This window comes from Herpailurus yagouaroundi, unplaced genomic scaffold (assembly GCF_014898765.1).
Source record: "Herpailurus yagouaroundi ecotype Mexico unplaced genomic scaffold, PumYag 164, whole genome shotgun sequence".
NCBI classification, from domain to species: Eukaryota; Metazoa; Chordata; class Mammalia; order Carnivora; family Felidae; genus Herpailurus; species Herpailurus yagouaroundi.
The window spans coordinates 37,132,064-37,146,201 of NW_024412405.1; the positions used below are offsets into that span (position 1 = coordinate 37,132,064).

At 33.7% G+C, this 14,138-nt stretch overlaps 1 protein-coding gene across 1 annotated transcript in view; it reads left to right on the top strand.

The window, feature by feature from the left end:
- Positions 1 to 13,198, top strand: part of DACH1 (dachshund family transcription factor 1) — a 443,609-nt gene extending 430,411 nt beyond the window's left edge. Inside the window, exon 12 of the mRNA XM_040487387.1 lies at positions 10,379 to 13,198. Coding sequence (XP_040343321.1) covers positions 10,379 to 10,416 — 38 coding nt within the window. The 3' untranslated portion in view covers positions 10,417 to 13,198. The remainder of the gene's footprint in view (positions 1 to 10,378) is intronic.
- The last annotated feature ends 940 nt before the right edge of the window (positions 13,199 to 14,138 follow it).

The window sequence follows — 14,138 nt, forward strand, 5'->3', positions numbered from 1 at the left end:
AACTTTAAAGATGTTTGTGTTCTCCTTTTATTTTGTTTTTCATAAACTTTAAAAAAATAAACTGTGTTTCAAACACAGCTAATCAGAACAGTACTTTCCTTATACCAACAAATGCACATTAGCATGCATAATCCTCACTAACAGGTAATAATACAGTTAAGCAGACTTCATAAACTTCACAATTGTAAATTTACAATTAAAACATAATGGACCAATAGACCAGAATCCAGCTTATGTCCACACCCTCAGTCCAGTAGGTTTCATGAAACTGAATCTGGTGTTTGGGGGAACTCTATTAACAAAATCACTAAGTGTCGTCTTACTATCTAATACTTGAGTAGGATTTCTCAAAAGCCTAGTTGTTAAGCAGAAAATATTTACTATGAGAATACTCTCTACATAATCAGTGAAATAGTATATGTGGATAGTGGAGAGTGTATATCCTCAATGAGTTATTAACAAGTAGCTGGTATCAGTGAAGTATTAAAACTTTGTATGATTTAGACAAACTATTTTATTTATTTAAGTTGTATTTGAAAGGAAACCATACTTTCAAAAAATTTTAAAAAAACTATTAAAACTCTCATATGTCCTTTACCAAGATTCATCTATTGTTAATACTTTGTCTCATGTGCTTTATAATTATTTCTATTTGTATAGTATTTTCTGAAGGATTTGAGAATAAGTTGTAAACATCGTGGCCCTTTACCTGCTATATTTACCCAAACATAAGAAGTATTTACTAAAAATAAGGGTGTTCTCTTATACATAAACACAGTATAATTATCATCTCAGTGAATACTTCATTGACACTTTACTCTTATTTGATCTGATGTTGAAATTCTAATTTTGTGCTTTGACCCAGTCATGTCCTTTATAGCATTTTTACAGCATTACTGAATCCAAATTAGTATCACATATTCTATTTAGTTGTTATTTCCTCTTTAGTCTCCTTGATCTTGAGCTCTTCCTTGGACTTTAAAAAATTTATAAAATTGACATTTGGAAGAATACAGTCTTAATAGAATGTTTATCATTTTCATCTGATAGTTCCTCATGAGTAGGCTCAGCTTATATATTCTAAGCCAATATACCACCCACATGAGACTGTATTTTTCTCAAGGTATGCATTCAGGGGCATATGATCTTCCCCTCATTTTGTGATCTTAATTTGATAGTTCTCTCCAGATTCCAGGCAATGTTCAAGTTACTAGAAATACACAACATCATATGGTATGTTATCTGTTATTAAGGATATTATAGCCAGAGTTTAATCAATTTCTCTAGGATAGTGAAGCTTTTTTAAAAATTTTTTTAGAAAAAGTTTATTTATTTATTTTGACAGAAAGAGAAAGGGTGCAAGAGTGAGAGGGAGGGAGAGAGAGAATCCCAAACAGTCTCCACACTGTCAGCGCAGAGGCCGACATAAGGCTTGAACCCATGGACCATGAGGCTTGAACTCACGAACTCTACGATCTTGACCTGAGCCAAAATCAGGGGTCTGACACATAACTATTTGAGCCACCCGAGTGCCCCTAGGATAGCGAAGCTTTTTAAGTGTTGGCATAGTAAAAGCAACTTGAGGGGACAAGTTTGAATCCTATGACTCACAGTTGTAACAACACTTAGGTTCTAGTAATACAATATATGGGATCCAAACCCTCTCCATGAGTATAGGCTGATTATTCATGGTTAAAACATTTTGTCAGAGGGATGATTTCTTAACATTAAGTACAGAATGGCCTGTTCCCTGTTGCATAGATAAGCAGCAGACAATTGATGATGATGATTTTTTAATCAATTTTGTTTGGTTGTGGTCATGGAGGTATGGTTTTAAGAACATTGAGCTCCTACATAGATATCAGTTAATGGAACCACAGGGTCCAGATTTCTACCCCACTGGGGAAGGTTCTTGAGTTGCAGAATAAAAGACCTTTAGCATCCAGTAAAGCAGCATTATCTTAATCTCTGATAACAAATTCTTCTTTGTCCACAGAGAGCATCAACATCATCACTGAGCCTAAAATTCAGGCAGAGCCTATTCTTTAAGATACAGACAGCAAGAATGTCACTTCTCAGAGGAAATGAAATATTTTAAGCTGATCTAGCCATTTGGGAAAGTATTTTGCCTAGGGCTGGAGTTGACTAAATAACTTCAAGCCAGCGGAGATTAACCATAGTTATCTGTAGATCTTCAGATGCCTTCCCTGCATAGTTTCAGCCCAGCTTTCATTACTGGTTTGTCTATTTAGCATCCTATTTAGAAAGGATGTTGTGAGTAGACCAGTTGCCCAATGATGATCCTTTCTAGCCACACAAAACCTACAGCCCAGTTCCACCTGCTTCAAGTTGTTGAATTGCCAAAGTTTGGGTCCCTCCTTGATTCTTGTGCTTACCTAAAGTCTGATACAAAATTCCTTCACAAGGAATGGACAGAGTTTCCCTTTTATTATCTTTGACTAAAGCTTAGTTACCTTTCAATCTATATATTATAGCTTTAGATGATCTTCTAAGAACATGTTTTAAACTAGACTGCGGTCTGTCATTTACTTTCTTCTTTGAAGGAAACTGAGAAATATATAAAAGCAGTTTTTGAGTGTACTTTTTTTGTCATTTTTTAAAATGTTTGTTTATTTTTGAGAGAGGGGGAGAGAGAAAGAGAAGGGGCATAGAGAAAGGGAGGAAGAGGTTCCAAAACGGGCTCCACGCTGAGAGCAGAGAGCCCAGTGTGGGGCTGGAACTCAGGAACTCTGAGATCATGACCTGAGCCGAATCCAGAAGCTTAACCAACTGAGCCACACAGGCGCTCCTTGTCATCACTATTAACTACAATCAAGAGCTCTACTTCATACTAGCCTAGTAATAAACATGATATTATCTGCTCTGATTTCTAAGGAGCTGGGCCATATTGTTTCTTTAGGTAGCATATTACCTACAGCTTGTACTAGTATATTTGGCTTGTATAGACAGAATACACTTGTTGCAGTGCTCTTGTATACACAGCCCATGCCCACTCTCTAGAATAGCACTAGGTACTTATGCAGAAAGCATTCCAAAAGGATCTGGGGTCCAGTTCTCTCTCACTTTGACCCAACTCTGTGGGCCTCACATTACGCAGCCATAACCCCGAGTTACATAAAATTCAAAATCTGTTGTAAATTTTTCAGTTTTTACTCTTTAATTATATTTGAACACAACCTTCAATATAACTTCTGGAAATTTCTTGGACCGTTAGTTAACTGCATTTCATGAGAAGAAATTATATTTACTCAGAATCCTCTCATAAAAGGGCCTCTGCTGAACATCAATCTCTCTTAAAATATTTCTCATGTAAATGTAGACTTTGTGTCTCTGCTTCTTTGCTTTAGCAGTCGCAGAATGTTCTTACTCTAAATATAAAGTTATAAAAAAAAGCAAGAAACAATATTTTCTTTAATTAGCTTCTTCCTTTGGGGGTTTTAGAAGAGGGGTTATGACTTGACAAAGATCCTTCCCATCTGTTCCTGTTTGTTTGCTTTTATTTTGACTTCCTCTCGTTGTCTTATCAAATATCACATGAATCATTAACATTTGTTTTCATCACTTGTTTTGGTTTCTCTTACTTTGTATGATTAAGACATGATGTTGAGAGAGGCTCAGGGCTAATATTAACCTAATAGTCTTTAAGTAAATATCAAAGTTTCTGGATACATGATCTTATATGTTTGCCTCTGTCATGTTAATATTTTCCTCAGCTCTGGAGTAGTGAGATATGTGTACATACAACTGTTTTGTGAAAGCAGGAAATTTTGTTAGATTACAGGTGTCTGGATATAAGTTTTGAAAAAAATAGATGCCATTTTTAATAAAGCTACTTCCTAACAGGAAATGTAATTTATTAAGCCCTTTGTGCAAAAAAACATGTAAGAGATCCTTGTGGATATTTGCAAGGGAGTTCTATTCAAAACTAGAATATATATCTATTTGCACGTTATACAATACCTTTCACTAGCAGACTCCCTTTTTCATACAATGAAAGAATTGGATTTCTGGTGTCACCCAACTAAGCAATTTGAAATTGATCCAACTTGTATGCTATCTTCTAGTATAAAATCTTATTATATAATGTCGTTGTTATTGAACAAGTTTTGTTAGTTCTAAAAATAAATGATCAAGCTATTCGATACTCTAGTTTTAGAATATATGTAGAAATAAAGCGAAATTCTATGTCTGTCTATATGTATTAGATATTTCCAATAACTACATATAATAATACCTGCAAAAGCATTATATCAAAACAGTAAAATTAATACATGAACACAAAACAAACCAAAATTGGAAATTTTGTGACAGATTCCCTATTTCTTCCTCAACCACAGCAAATAATACATTTAATGGTATATACTATCTGCTTAATGATCTGATCTGATGGCTTCAACTTTACTATTAAAACCTGAGATCCATTTTTACGAGGAATTTTTAAAAATTTAACTCATTATCTATAGAGCTAAATCTTCATTGTAACGATAAATATCATACAAAACTTTACACCTGCAGTAAACTATTCTGTGATGTAGATAATTTCTTACACACCAAATTATAGCTGTAAGCATCAAATCACAATGAACTTTGGAACTATTAGGAATTTGTAATTTAAATCGTTTCATTCACTCCCTACTCCCCAATGCTCTTAATTAGAACAGACTTTTTAATTAAGTACTCCCATGCACAAAGTGTAGCTTGATGATTTTTCTGTCATATCAAACTCCCATACAAAAGCAAATAATCATAGTGTTAAAAGAGGATTTTTTTTTAAATCAAACCATCAGAATTCTAGTTCTTGTTTCAATTTATTCAGTTGAAATTCTGCACACCAAAAGAAAGACCCTGTCTTGGGGAATACAACGAGGAATAGATCCACAAGGCAGGAAGGCTGATGGTACTGAGATTCAATCTCTTACCTCTACAAGTCAGAGACATTGTATTTCCTCCAGTGAGGGTCCAATTGCTTATTAAAGGGAAGTGACATAGTGGAATGGATGTGAAATTTGGATTCACACAAATATCAAATCACTACTTGCAAGCTCTGTGAAAATGTGCAAGAGACTTAAGTTTTTCAAGCTTAGTAGCCTACTTTTAAAAGGCACTGAGAAGACCTATTATGTTCAGTTGTTGGGAAGTTTAGAGTTAAAATCTGTAAGTGCCTTGAACACAAGTGCTCAGAAAATATTAACTATGCTAATAATAATCATTTCCTTTATTGCTAATTTAGGTGATCTTAAAAAAAGCTCTCATCCATTCGAGATATCAAGGAATAATTGTTTGGTAAACCTGGCATCAGGAAGAAACAGGAAACTATCTTTCCGTGGTCACCACGTGTAGAAATAGATAAATACAATATGAGAAAGGGTGGATAGGTGTGAGATTGTCTAGTTAGAAGGTGAGTAGAATGCACAAAGGGCAGCCCTTAAAACAAAATATATAAATTAGACCTCTGAGTTTGCAGATCAAACCACACACCTCTGCATAACAAAGTCTTAGCTGTGGAAGTACTCCAGCTCGTTTTTGTAGGGCCTTCTCTATGGCCCCATGGCTTTGTGTGCTGTTTCAAGACTCAAGGAAGGGAAGTATTGAAACCATTATTATATAACATAAAAACATAGTCAGTTTGAATTATGGGCCCATATATCTTTCCTAGCACCCTTACCATTCTACTTTCACTCAGGTGGTTTGTTATCAAAAGCCTGAGATAGACCTGTGGTCCATAATTCAGAGGCCTGTTGTTAGCTCTCTGGGTACATAACACGTGGGGCTGTTTGCTGTGGATTGCAGACCAGTTTAACTTCTCTGGAACAATATAAAATTAGTTAAAACTTTTTTTTTCCTTACAGACTTTGAATTATCTGTAAGTATGTTTCAATAAGTGTGACAAAATCACAAAGTAGAACTGATTTGAAAGTTAAGCTTTGCAGTCAAAAGGAGAGTGAGTTACTCTTCAGGGTCTGTCTTTGCCTGGTGTATATCTGCTTCCAGTTAATTCTAAGGCAGATAATCTCTGAGGCCTACGTATTATTTAATCATGAAACGGCCTTAACTGTAGCAGGTGGGGTCTGTTTTATAGCTGGCATCTTTAATGCTTGATGCATTTGTCCATCTGTTAGGAACATTAGTCAAAAACGCAAGGAGTCATTTATTAAAAATGGAATTATAGTAGATCAGATATGAGCACATAAATATAATGCATATAATTTTTATAAATGTATTTCATATATGACCTGGCTGACTCAGTTGATAAAGCATACACCTCTTGATCCTGGAGTCATACGTTCAAGCCCCACATGGGGCATGGAATCTACTTTAAAAAGATAAAAAAATAAGAAATAAATTTCTAGCATGCCAAAGATAATTATTTTTGTTATGTTAATATATTGATTCATTTCCCCAAAAGTTTAACATGTGGGATTGCTTTAAACTTGTAAGGCAAGCATCATGCTGAACACTATCATTCTAATACTGATGGGAGTAATACTGATGGGCTGCTGCTTGTGTGGATCTCACCATGTAGTAGGCTCCCAAATGCAACTTCAAAGTGAGACAAGTATTATGGATTTAATTCCTAGGATGTTTGTACTGGAGAATAAATAGGAGCTCTCTGTTTAGAGAAGTTCCGTAGAGGAGAGCAGGAAGGGAATCAGAGAAGGAGGAAGTACTTATCTTCTAGGACTAAATAATCCAACACAGCACAGAGCTTGGTGTGTCATAGAATGCACAGGAGAGTCACGGTCATGGAGTGAGGGGAGAATGGTAACAGATAAGATTAGAGAGGAAAATACTAGATATTTGAATTTGGAGGAAGTTGAGAATGTCTCTTGTCCAAATATCTAATGCTGGAATGCTAGGAAACATTGTGTTTTTTTTTTTTTGTTTGTTTGTTTTGTTTTGTGTTTCCTTAAAGTAAGAATGGGAACGATACTCTCAACATAATTGACTACATAGCAGAAATGATGAGATAGCTAAAAGGAGAAAGTAGGGATAAAGTAATTAAAGGCTAAGAATTAGAAACTTTGGTAAAAATATTAGTACTCTGCTTTTTAAGTTGCTTCTGAATCCTCTATTGCTAGATTTTTATAAAATGTATGTTACTTTATGTAGTAAAAAATCATTAGGATCAAAGTTATCTTTAAAAAGGTCCAATTGTGGGGCGCCCGGGTGGCTCAGTCAGTTAAGTGTCTGACTTCAACTCAGGTCATGATCTCACAGTTTGTGAGTTCGAGCCCTGCATCAGGCTCTGTGCTGACAGCTCAGAGCCTGGAGCCTGCTTCGGATTCTGTGTCTCCTCCTCTCTCTGCCCCTCCCATGCTCATGCTCTGTCTCTCTCTGTTTCTCAATAGTAAATAAAAAAACTTGAAAAAAAATAAAAGTGTCCAATTGTTAGCCACATTGTACTAAATATATGAAAGGCTGAAATTTTAGCTTATTTTATAATACCAAGTTTATTCGGATTATTTACAAAGTAATTATTAGGAACTCCTGCTAAACTGAAACCAGAAAGTTACACACATATATAATGTGTATATAGATGGTATATTTATGTATGATGTAAGTGAGAAAATTAGTTTTGTCTCAGAGGTGGCTGTAATCAAGCCAAGCAAACAGAAGAAATCACACCATGTTCCATGCAAAAACAATAAATATTTTATAATCTGTTAATATAGTACTGTCATATCCTTACTTAGAAAGAAATTTTCATCAAAATGTTATGGTTTTGATATTGGTATTTGATTAATATTTGATTTAGGAAATTTCTATATTTGCTGTAATAGTGTAATAGCTACTTCTGAGTTATAGTAATATTTAGTATTAATGAAAGATTATCATTACAGGCCAGGAGGTAAAATGTTTTTGGACAGCATATATAGGATGATTATCTAGCATAGTTTTGTATGCCTTTAAGTCATTGTTCAAAAATAGTGTTCAGTTGGATTAATAATATATTTGCATTGGTGAATCTCAGATTATATCATATATCCAAATGTGTATGCTACTTATGGGGAACAGACAGTCATTGTCATTATTATATGTTTCATATATTAAAGTTTGCTGATACATGATTATTGATTGATTATTTAGAGACTTCCAAGTAAATATTATTATTAGAGTTTAACTGGATTGATTTTACAGAGGCAACCAATACTTGATACACCTTATTAGAAATTAGCAAGTGTGGGGTGTGGGGGGCGGTACCTGGGTGACTCAGTCATTTTATGTGTCAACTCTTGATTTTGGTTCAGGTCATGATCTCATGGTTTGTGGGATTGAACCCCACTTTGGACTCAGTGCTGACAGCATGGGACCTGCTTGGGATTCACTTGCCCCTCTCTGGCTTGCTTGGGTGTGGGCGCGCACACGTGCTCTCTCTCTCTCTTACTCTAAATAAATAAGTAAATAATAGATAAATAACAAAAAAAAATAGCTAATATGAGAGTAATCTCACGGACATTCTTTTGCATGTGGCTGAAGTCAAATGGTGGATTTTATTTTATTTATTTTTTTAAACATTTTTTTAACGTTTATTTATTTTTGAGACAGAGAGAGACAGAGCTTGAATGGAGGAGGGTCAGAGAGAGAGGGAGACACAGAATCCGAAACAGGCTCCGGGCTCTGAGCTGTCAGCACAGAGCCCGACGCGGGGCTGGAACTCACGGACCGCAAGAACATGACCTGAGCCGAAGTCAGACGCTTAACTGACTGAGCCAGGCAAATGGTGGATTTTAAATGATAACAGTATAATAAGTTAAATATGTATTTACATTTATGTGATTTATTTATTTCAATATCTATTTTGTGTAAATCTCACAAAACCTGTCTTTGATTCATTCATTCATTCAACACATGTTTATTGAATATGTGCCAGGTTATTGGGATATATCAATGAACAAAACAGAGTCTGTGACATCTGAGAGGTACAACTGACAATTTAGGCTAAAATAAAACATAGTAGGACTGTAGAAATTTGGGCACACCAATATTTCTAAGTAAAAAACTATTTAACATTGGTTTTAAGTTCCTTACTGATTACTATGTCTACTACAGGTCATGTGAGAGAATGCAATTAGCTTAGTGTTAAAGATGAGGATCTGCAAATATTTGGACTATATATTTCTATTTGCTGGATTTAGTGTAGGTGATTTCTGTTTCCTTATATTTCAGCTTTTGAAGTTATCAGTCATTTTGCAAACATTTACATGGCAATATGCATTTTTAAAAATGCTTGGAAAATTTTCTTTTCAGATTACCTTCTACTGTAGGTCTTAAAACTTGGAATTTAGATATATTTTCTATAAATACAGTAAAACTTTGGTTTGTGAGTGTTATTCATTTCGGAAACATACTTGTAATCCAAAGCACTCGTATATCAAAGCAAATTTCAAGAACCTTTGCCTCATTTGTGATCATGTGACATTCAGTGTCACATACTACTGGTATTGTAAGACATCACTCATTTATCAAGTTAAAATTTATTAGAAATGTTTGCTGGTCATGTAGAACATTTGCAGAACAGGTTACTCGCAATCCAAGGTTTCATTATATATCCAAAGTTTAGTCCACACCACAATGTTGGCAGTTTAGAGGGTGTTACAGTTGAGAAATGAGTTTACATTTTGTTTTTTTTTTCCCTCTGGATTTTTAATTTCCCGTTTCTTATTTTGCTTCATTCAAATGTGTTTATTGAATGTGTCCAATATTTGACTTGCTTTTCTTTTTCACGTGACTGTGAGTTTCTCAGTTGGTAAAAGTTGAGTAATATATTTCCATCTTACCATTTAATTATTTGGTTAATTTCATTTCAAGGAGGAAAGACTATATAGCTCATTGATAGTGATGAAATAACTTAGGTGGCTTTCATATAAATAGCAACAAATGTGCACAGTTGTTACATTACATGGTATATTTAACAACACTGCTAAGGAGTATGATGGGAGCTTAGTTTTTCTTGATGGAGATACACCTGAGTGCATTCAGAGAGGCTTTGTTTCTGCAAGCTTGGAGGAAGTAATTGTCATTCAACAGAAATCAACTAGCTTTGCATATCAGTAACACACACACACACACACACACACACACACACACACACACACTCTTATTTATTTTCTGAGTGCTCTGGAACTGATATCAAAATAGCAAATATATATTTATGAGAAACTCTGTATTCTTTTTGATCACATAAACTCCATGTAATTTCGAAATTAACATTGAGAATATGTGAAAAAATGTTACTTCCTAAACAAATGAAGATAGAATAAAATACACAAATATTATAGCAGCCTACTTAGTTATTATATTCACATTGGTCTCCCAAATGTCATGTAATTAATTATTTTTTATTGTTCATTTTTAGATGGAAGACTGTATTTGAAAACTACTGTCATGTACTGAATCTTTCCTGTTGAAGAAATTCCATGTTATAGTAAAGAACTTTGCAGACATTCGTCATTTGAAAGTTCAGAAAAAATAAAGTCCTTTTACGGGAACTTCCTCAATTTTGTGTATTAATGTTCTTTAAAAGTTTAAGTATTCTACAAAGTTTCCTCCATTGATTTTCACCTGTGGTTCATACCAGAGACCTGAGAATGTTTGTAAATGTACAAGTATCAACTTCTTACAGTTAATAACTGCAACTTTGCTGCTGGACACTTGTATACTGAGTTAAAGACAGGTCTGAATAAGACCTAGCTTTGTTTTTTTTAATGGAATGAACCATTTTCTTCCTCTGAAAATTCTGTATCTGAGCACATCAAGAGACTCTTGTAACAGTGGTCACCCGGACTTACAGAATTATGTCCTCCAGAAACCAGCAAGAACACTTGGAAATGAACTTGTAGGGGGCATAGAGGATTCCTAAAAAAAAAAAACAAAAAACAAAACAAAACAAAAAAAAACAAAAAAAAAACACAAAAAACACAAAAAAATCAATAAATCAAAGAGTAATATTCTATTACATTTGATTTTAAACTAATTGTGGGTTTTCTCCTGAAGATTTTTTTCACATATTCCAAAAGACCAACAAATGGATGTTGACAACAACCCAGTGAAATAACATTTTGCATATCTGAAAAGAAGCATTGAATATAAGCCAAAAGGTTTCACTGAAGGTCTTTTTTCTTAAAAAAAAAATAAATGTAACATGTTTTCATTCCAAACTGGTAGTGGTATATAGAATTTAAAATAATAATGATGCTTCTTATTCAAACTGTTGGTCACATGTACAGTATATAAACATAAAACATACAAGGAAGGTATTATGTATGCAGTAGTATACTAGAGTTTAGGAAAATGAGAATTTTAGAAAATATGTTTTGTCACCCTGTTAGTCAGAAAGACATCTTTCTGGTTTTAACGCATGCAGGCATGTAAATATTTGTCTGGAGTCACAGTATTAATGAATGAGATCTTAAGCATCTGGTGACATCAGAACTCTGTGTCAGCCACTTTTATTTGTATATTGAACCCTAGTTAGTGCCCCAAACTGCACTATTGAGAATGGATTGTGGCTGAACAGTAAATCAAAACACCAGAAATATTTTTATATGTTAATGTCATATTATGTTAATGTTGCTGAAAAACAAAACCTAACAAACCCTTGATGTATCAGTCCAATACCATGTAGCGCTGAGTGATAAAGTTAAAATGTGTTGTGCTTCCCCCCCCCGGTCAGAGGGAAGGGTGCCTATGTGTTATTTTCACTGTCTTTTTGAAAGTTACAGTATGTGTTTTCACTTTTGTGCAGATAACTGGAAGTAAAGCTGCAAACAGTGCTTATTACCCACTGAAGTTACCTTCTCTTTGTTTTTACTAATCTGGAGTTACACCTTTAAAGACTGATATTATGAATCAGTACAGTCACTGTACATTTTATGATTTTGCTGTCATCTTAAGATTTTATGATCATAACATTATTTATTACCATAAATAGCAAAATCCTAAATGTCCAAGAAAGCTAGCTTAAAAATGTTTAAAGATAGTTCCAATTCGGTATTAATTATTCGGTTAAGAAAAATTAACACCGTAGATACTCTGGCACTAAGCTTCTATAGTTTTTAGGTCTTCCTTGCAATACTGGAACATATTTCTTTTGTGTAGTTCACTATTAACCAGCTGAGTCCATTTTTTAATACAATAATAAACTTATGTATACAGTTCCTATTTTAGCTTGCTTGAAAGGGAGCAATATTTTTATTTAAAATACTGTTAGTAAATGCTTTGTAGAAACTTGGTTTCCTATGCATAGTTCTTCCATAACCATCTTTTGTTGTTTGAGCACAAGAGATTCTATTCCTTGTTGTCTGTATTTCTTGCTTTTCCCTGGATGCAGTCTTTAAAGGATTACGACACTTAAAATTGGAGGGACTTGTGGCAAGCTTTTGAATCATACATTTTTTAAAAGAATTTTTAAAAAGCCTACAACTGAACCTAAGTAGTAGAATCAGCCATTGCTCTGCTCCTTGCATAGAGTCACCTGTTAAGTAGGTTAAATAGTTTTAAAATGCATACTTTCAAGACCTTTGAGAATGCTTTAGTGTTTGGTTTGATATAAAAGGAATTTTAGCAAGGATTAAAGAAAGAAGCTACAGCTATATGTTAAGAGAAAATCTTACTAACATGTTGTAAATATTACAATTCACGAAATGTTATTTTAAGTCTGTAACTTAAGTTTTTTTTTTCCTTTTTTAGTTATACAGGTTGGTTTGAAATTTGTTTGTTTTGGGTTTTTTTTCGTATAAACAAGTAAAATTGTGCCCATTTTATGGTTTCCATGCTTTTGTAATCCTAAAAATATTAATGTCTAGTTGTTCTATATTATAACCACATTTGCGCTCTATGCAAGCCCTTGGAACAGAACATACTCATCTTCATGTAGGACCTATGAAAATTGTCTATTTTTATCTATATATTTAAAGTTTTCTAAAAATGATAAAAGGTTATTACGAATTTTGTTGTACAAAATCTGTACAAAAATCTGTTTTTACATCATAATGCAAGAATTGGAAATTTTTCTATGGTAGCCTAGTTCTTTGAGCCTGGTTTCAATGTGAGAACCACGTTTACTGTTATTGTATTTAATTTTCTTTTTTCTTTTCAACAATCTCCTAATAAAACTGTCTGAAATCTCCCTGTGACTTTATTTACAGTTCGTCTTTATTAAATTTTGTGAAATGCATAGCATTGAAGGAATATTTACTTTCTAATGGGAGGCATCTAAAAACAACATAAGTCAGCTCTTTGCAATGCGAGGGGAACAATGCTCAATGATTTTATTTAACATGCAACTGCTTCTATCTCTAATATGAATTACTGTGGTGAAAAACATCATAAAAGCACACTCTGTAGTTATTGTTTAACAAGCAGATTTTCCATATTTTGTTTCTTGCCAGCTAAGCAAACTGCCCACATATACATGATTTATTTATGTACATTTCTCAGTTTATGAAGCTGTTATTTGTACCCTTTTCCTTTATATTCTTATATTCCCATGATTCTTATTTCACAAAGCTTTGTGCTGAATAATGTAAAGTAGACATGTTGATGGAACAAAATATATTATTCCCATATCTATGAGAGTGTAGATTTGTAACTCTAACTTAGTGTTTTGCTTTCGATCTCTATCATTGGAAAAAAATGTCTTTAAAAACTTTGAAATTCCAATATCGTTTAATAATATATACACATTTTCATCAATCCAAAATGCTGCATTTGAAGAAATATTGGGTTACTATCTCTGTTAATACTCTAAACATTCCCAAGAGAATGGAAAATGGACTTTTTTCTGTCAAAAGAAATCATTTCACTGAATTAACAAAACATGATTTTTCCCTAATAAAAGCTTAAAATGTTTATGTGACCATTACAAACACATTTTTGTCTTCTGTCTTCATATGTTTGTGCCAGTAAGACTTGTACTAGAGCATCAAACAGTCTTTGGATGTCAGTGGAATTGGGTAATGATTTAAGGTTTTTCCCATGTGTTCTCATTGGGACTAGCAAATTTACAATATGAACAACAACTATTACTAGAAGCGAGTGAATTACAAATAAAAGGTGTGTGGATTGCATTTTTACAATATGGGAAGTAGAGATGTTAATCGAATTCAAACGTTATT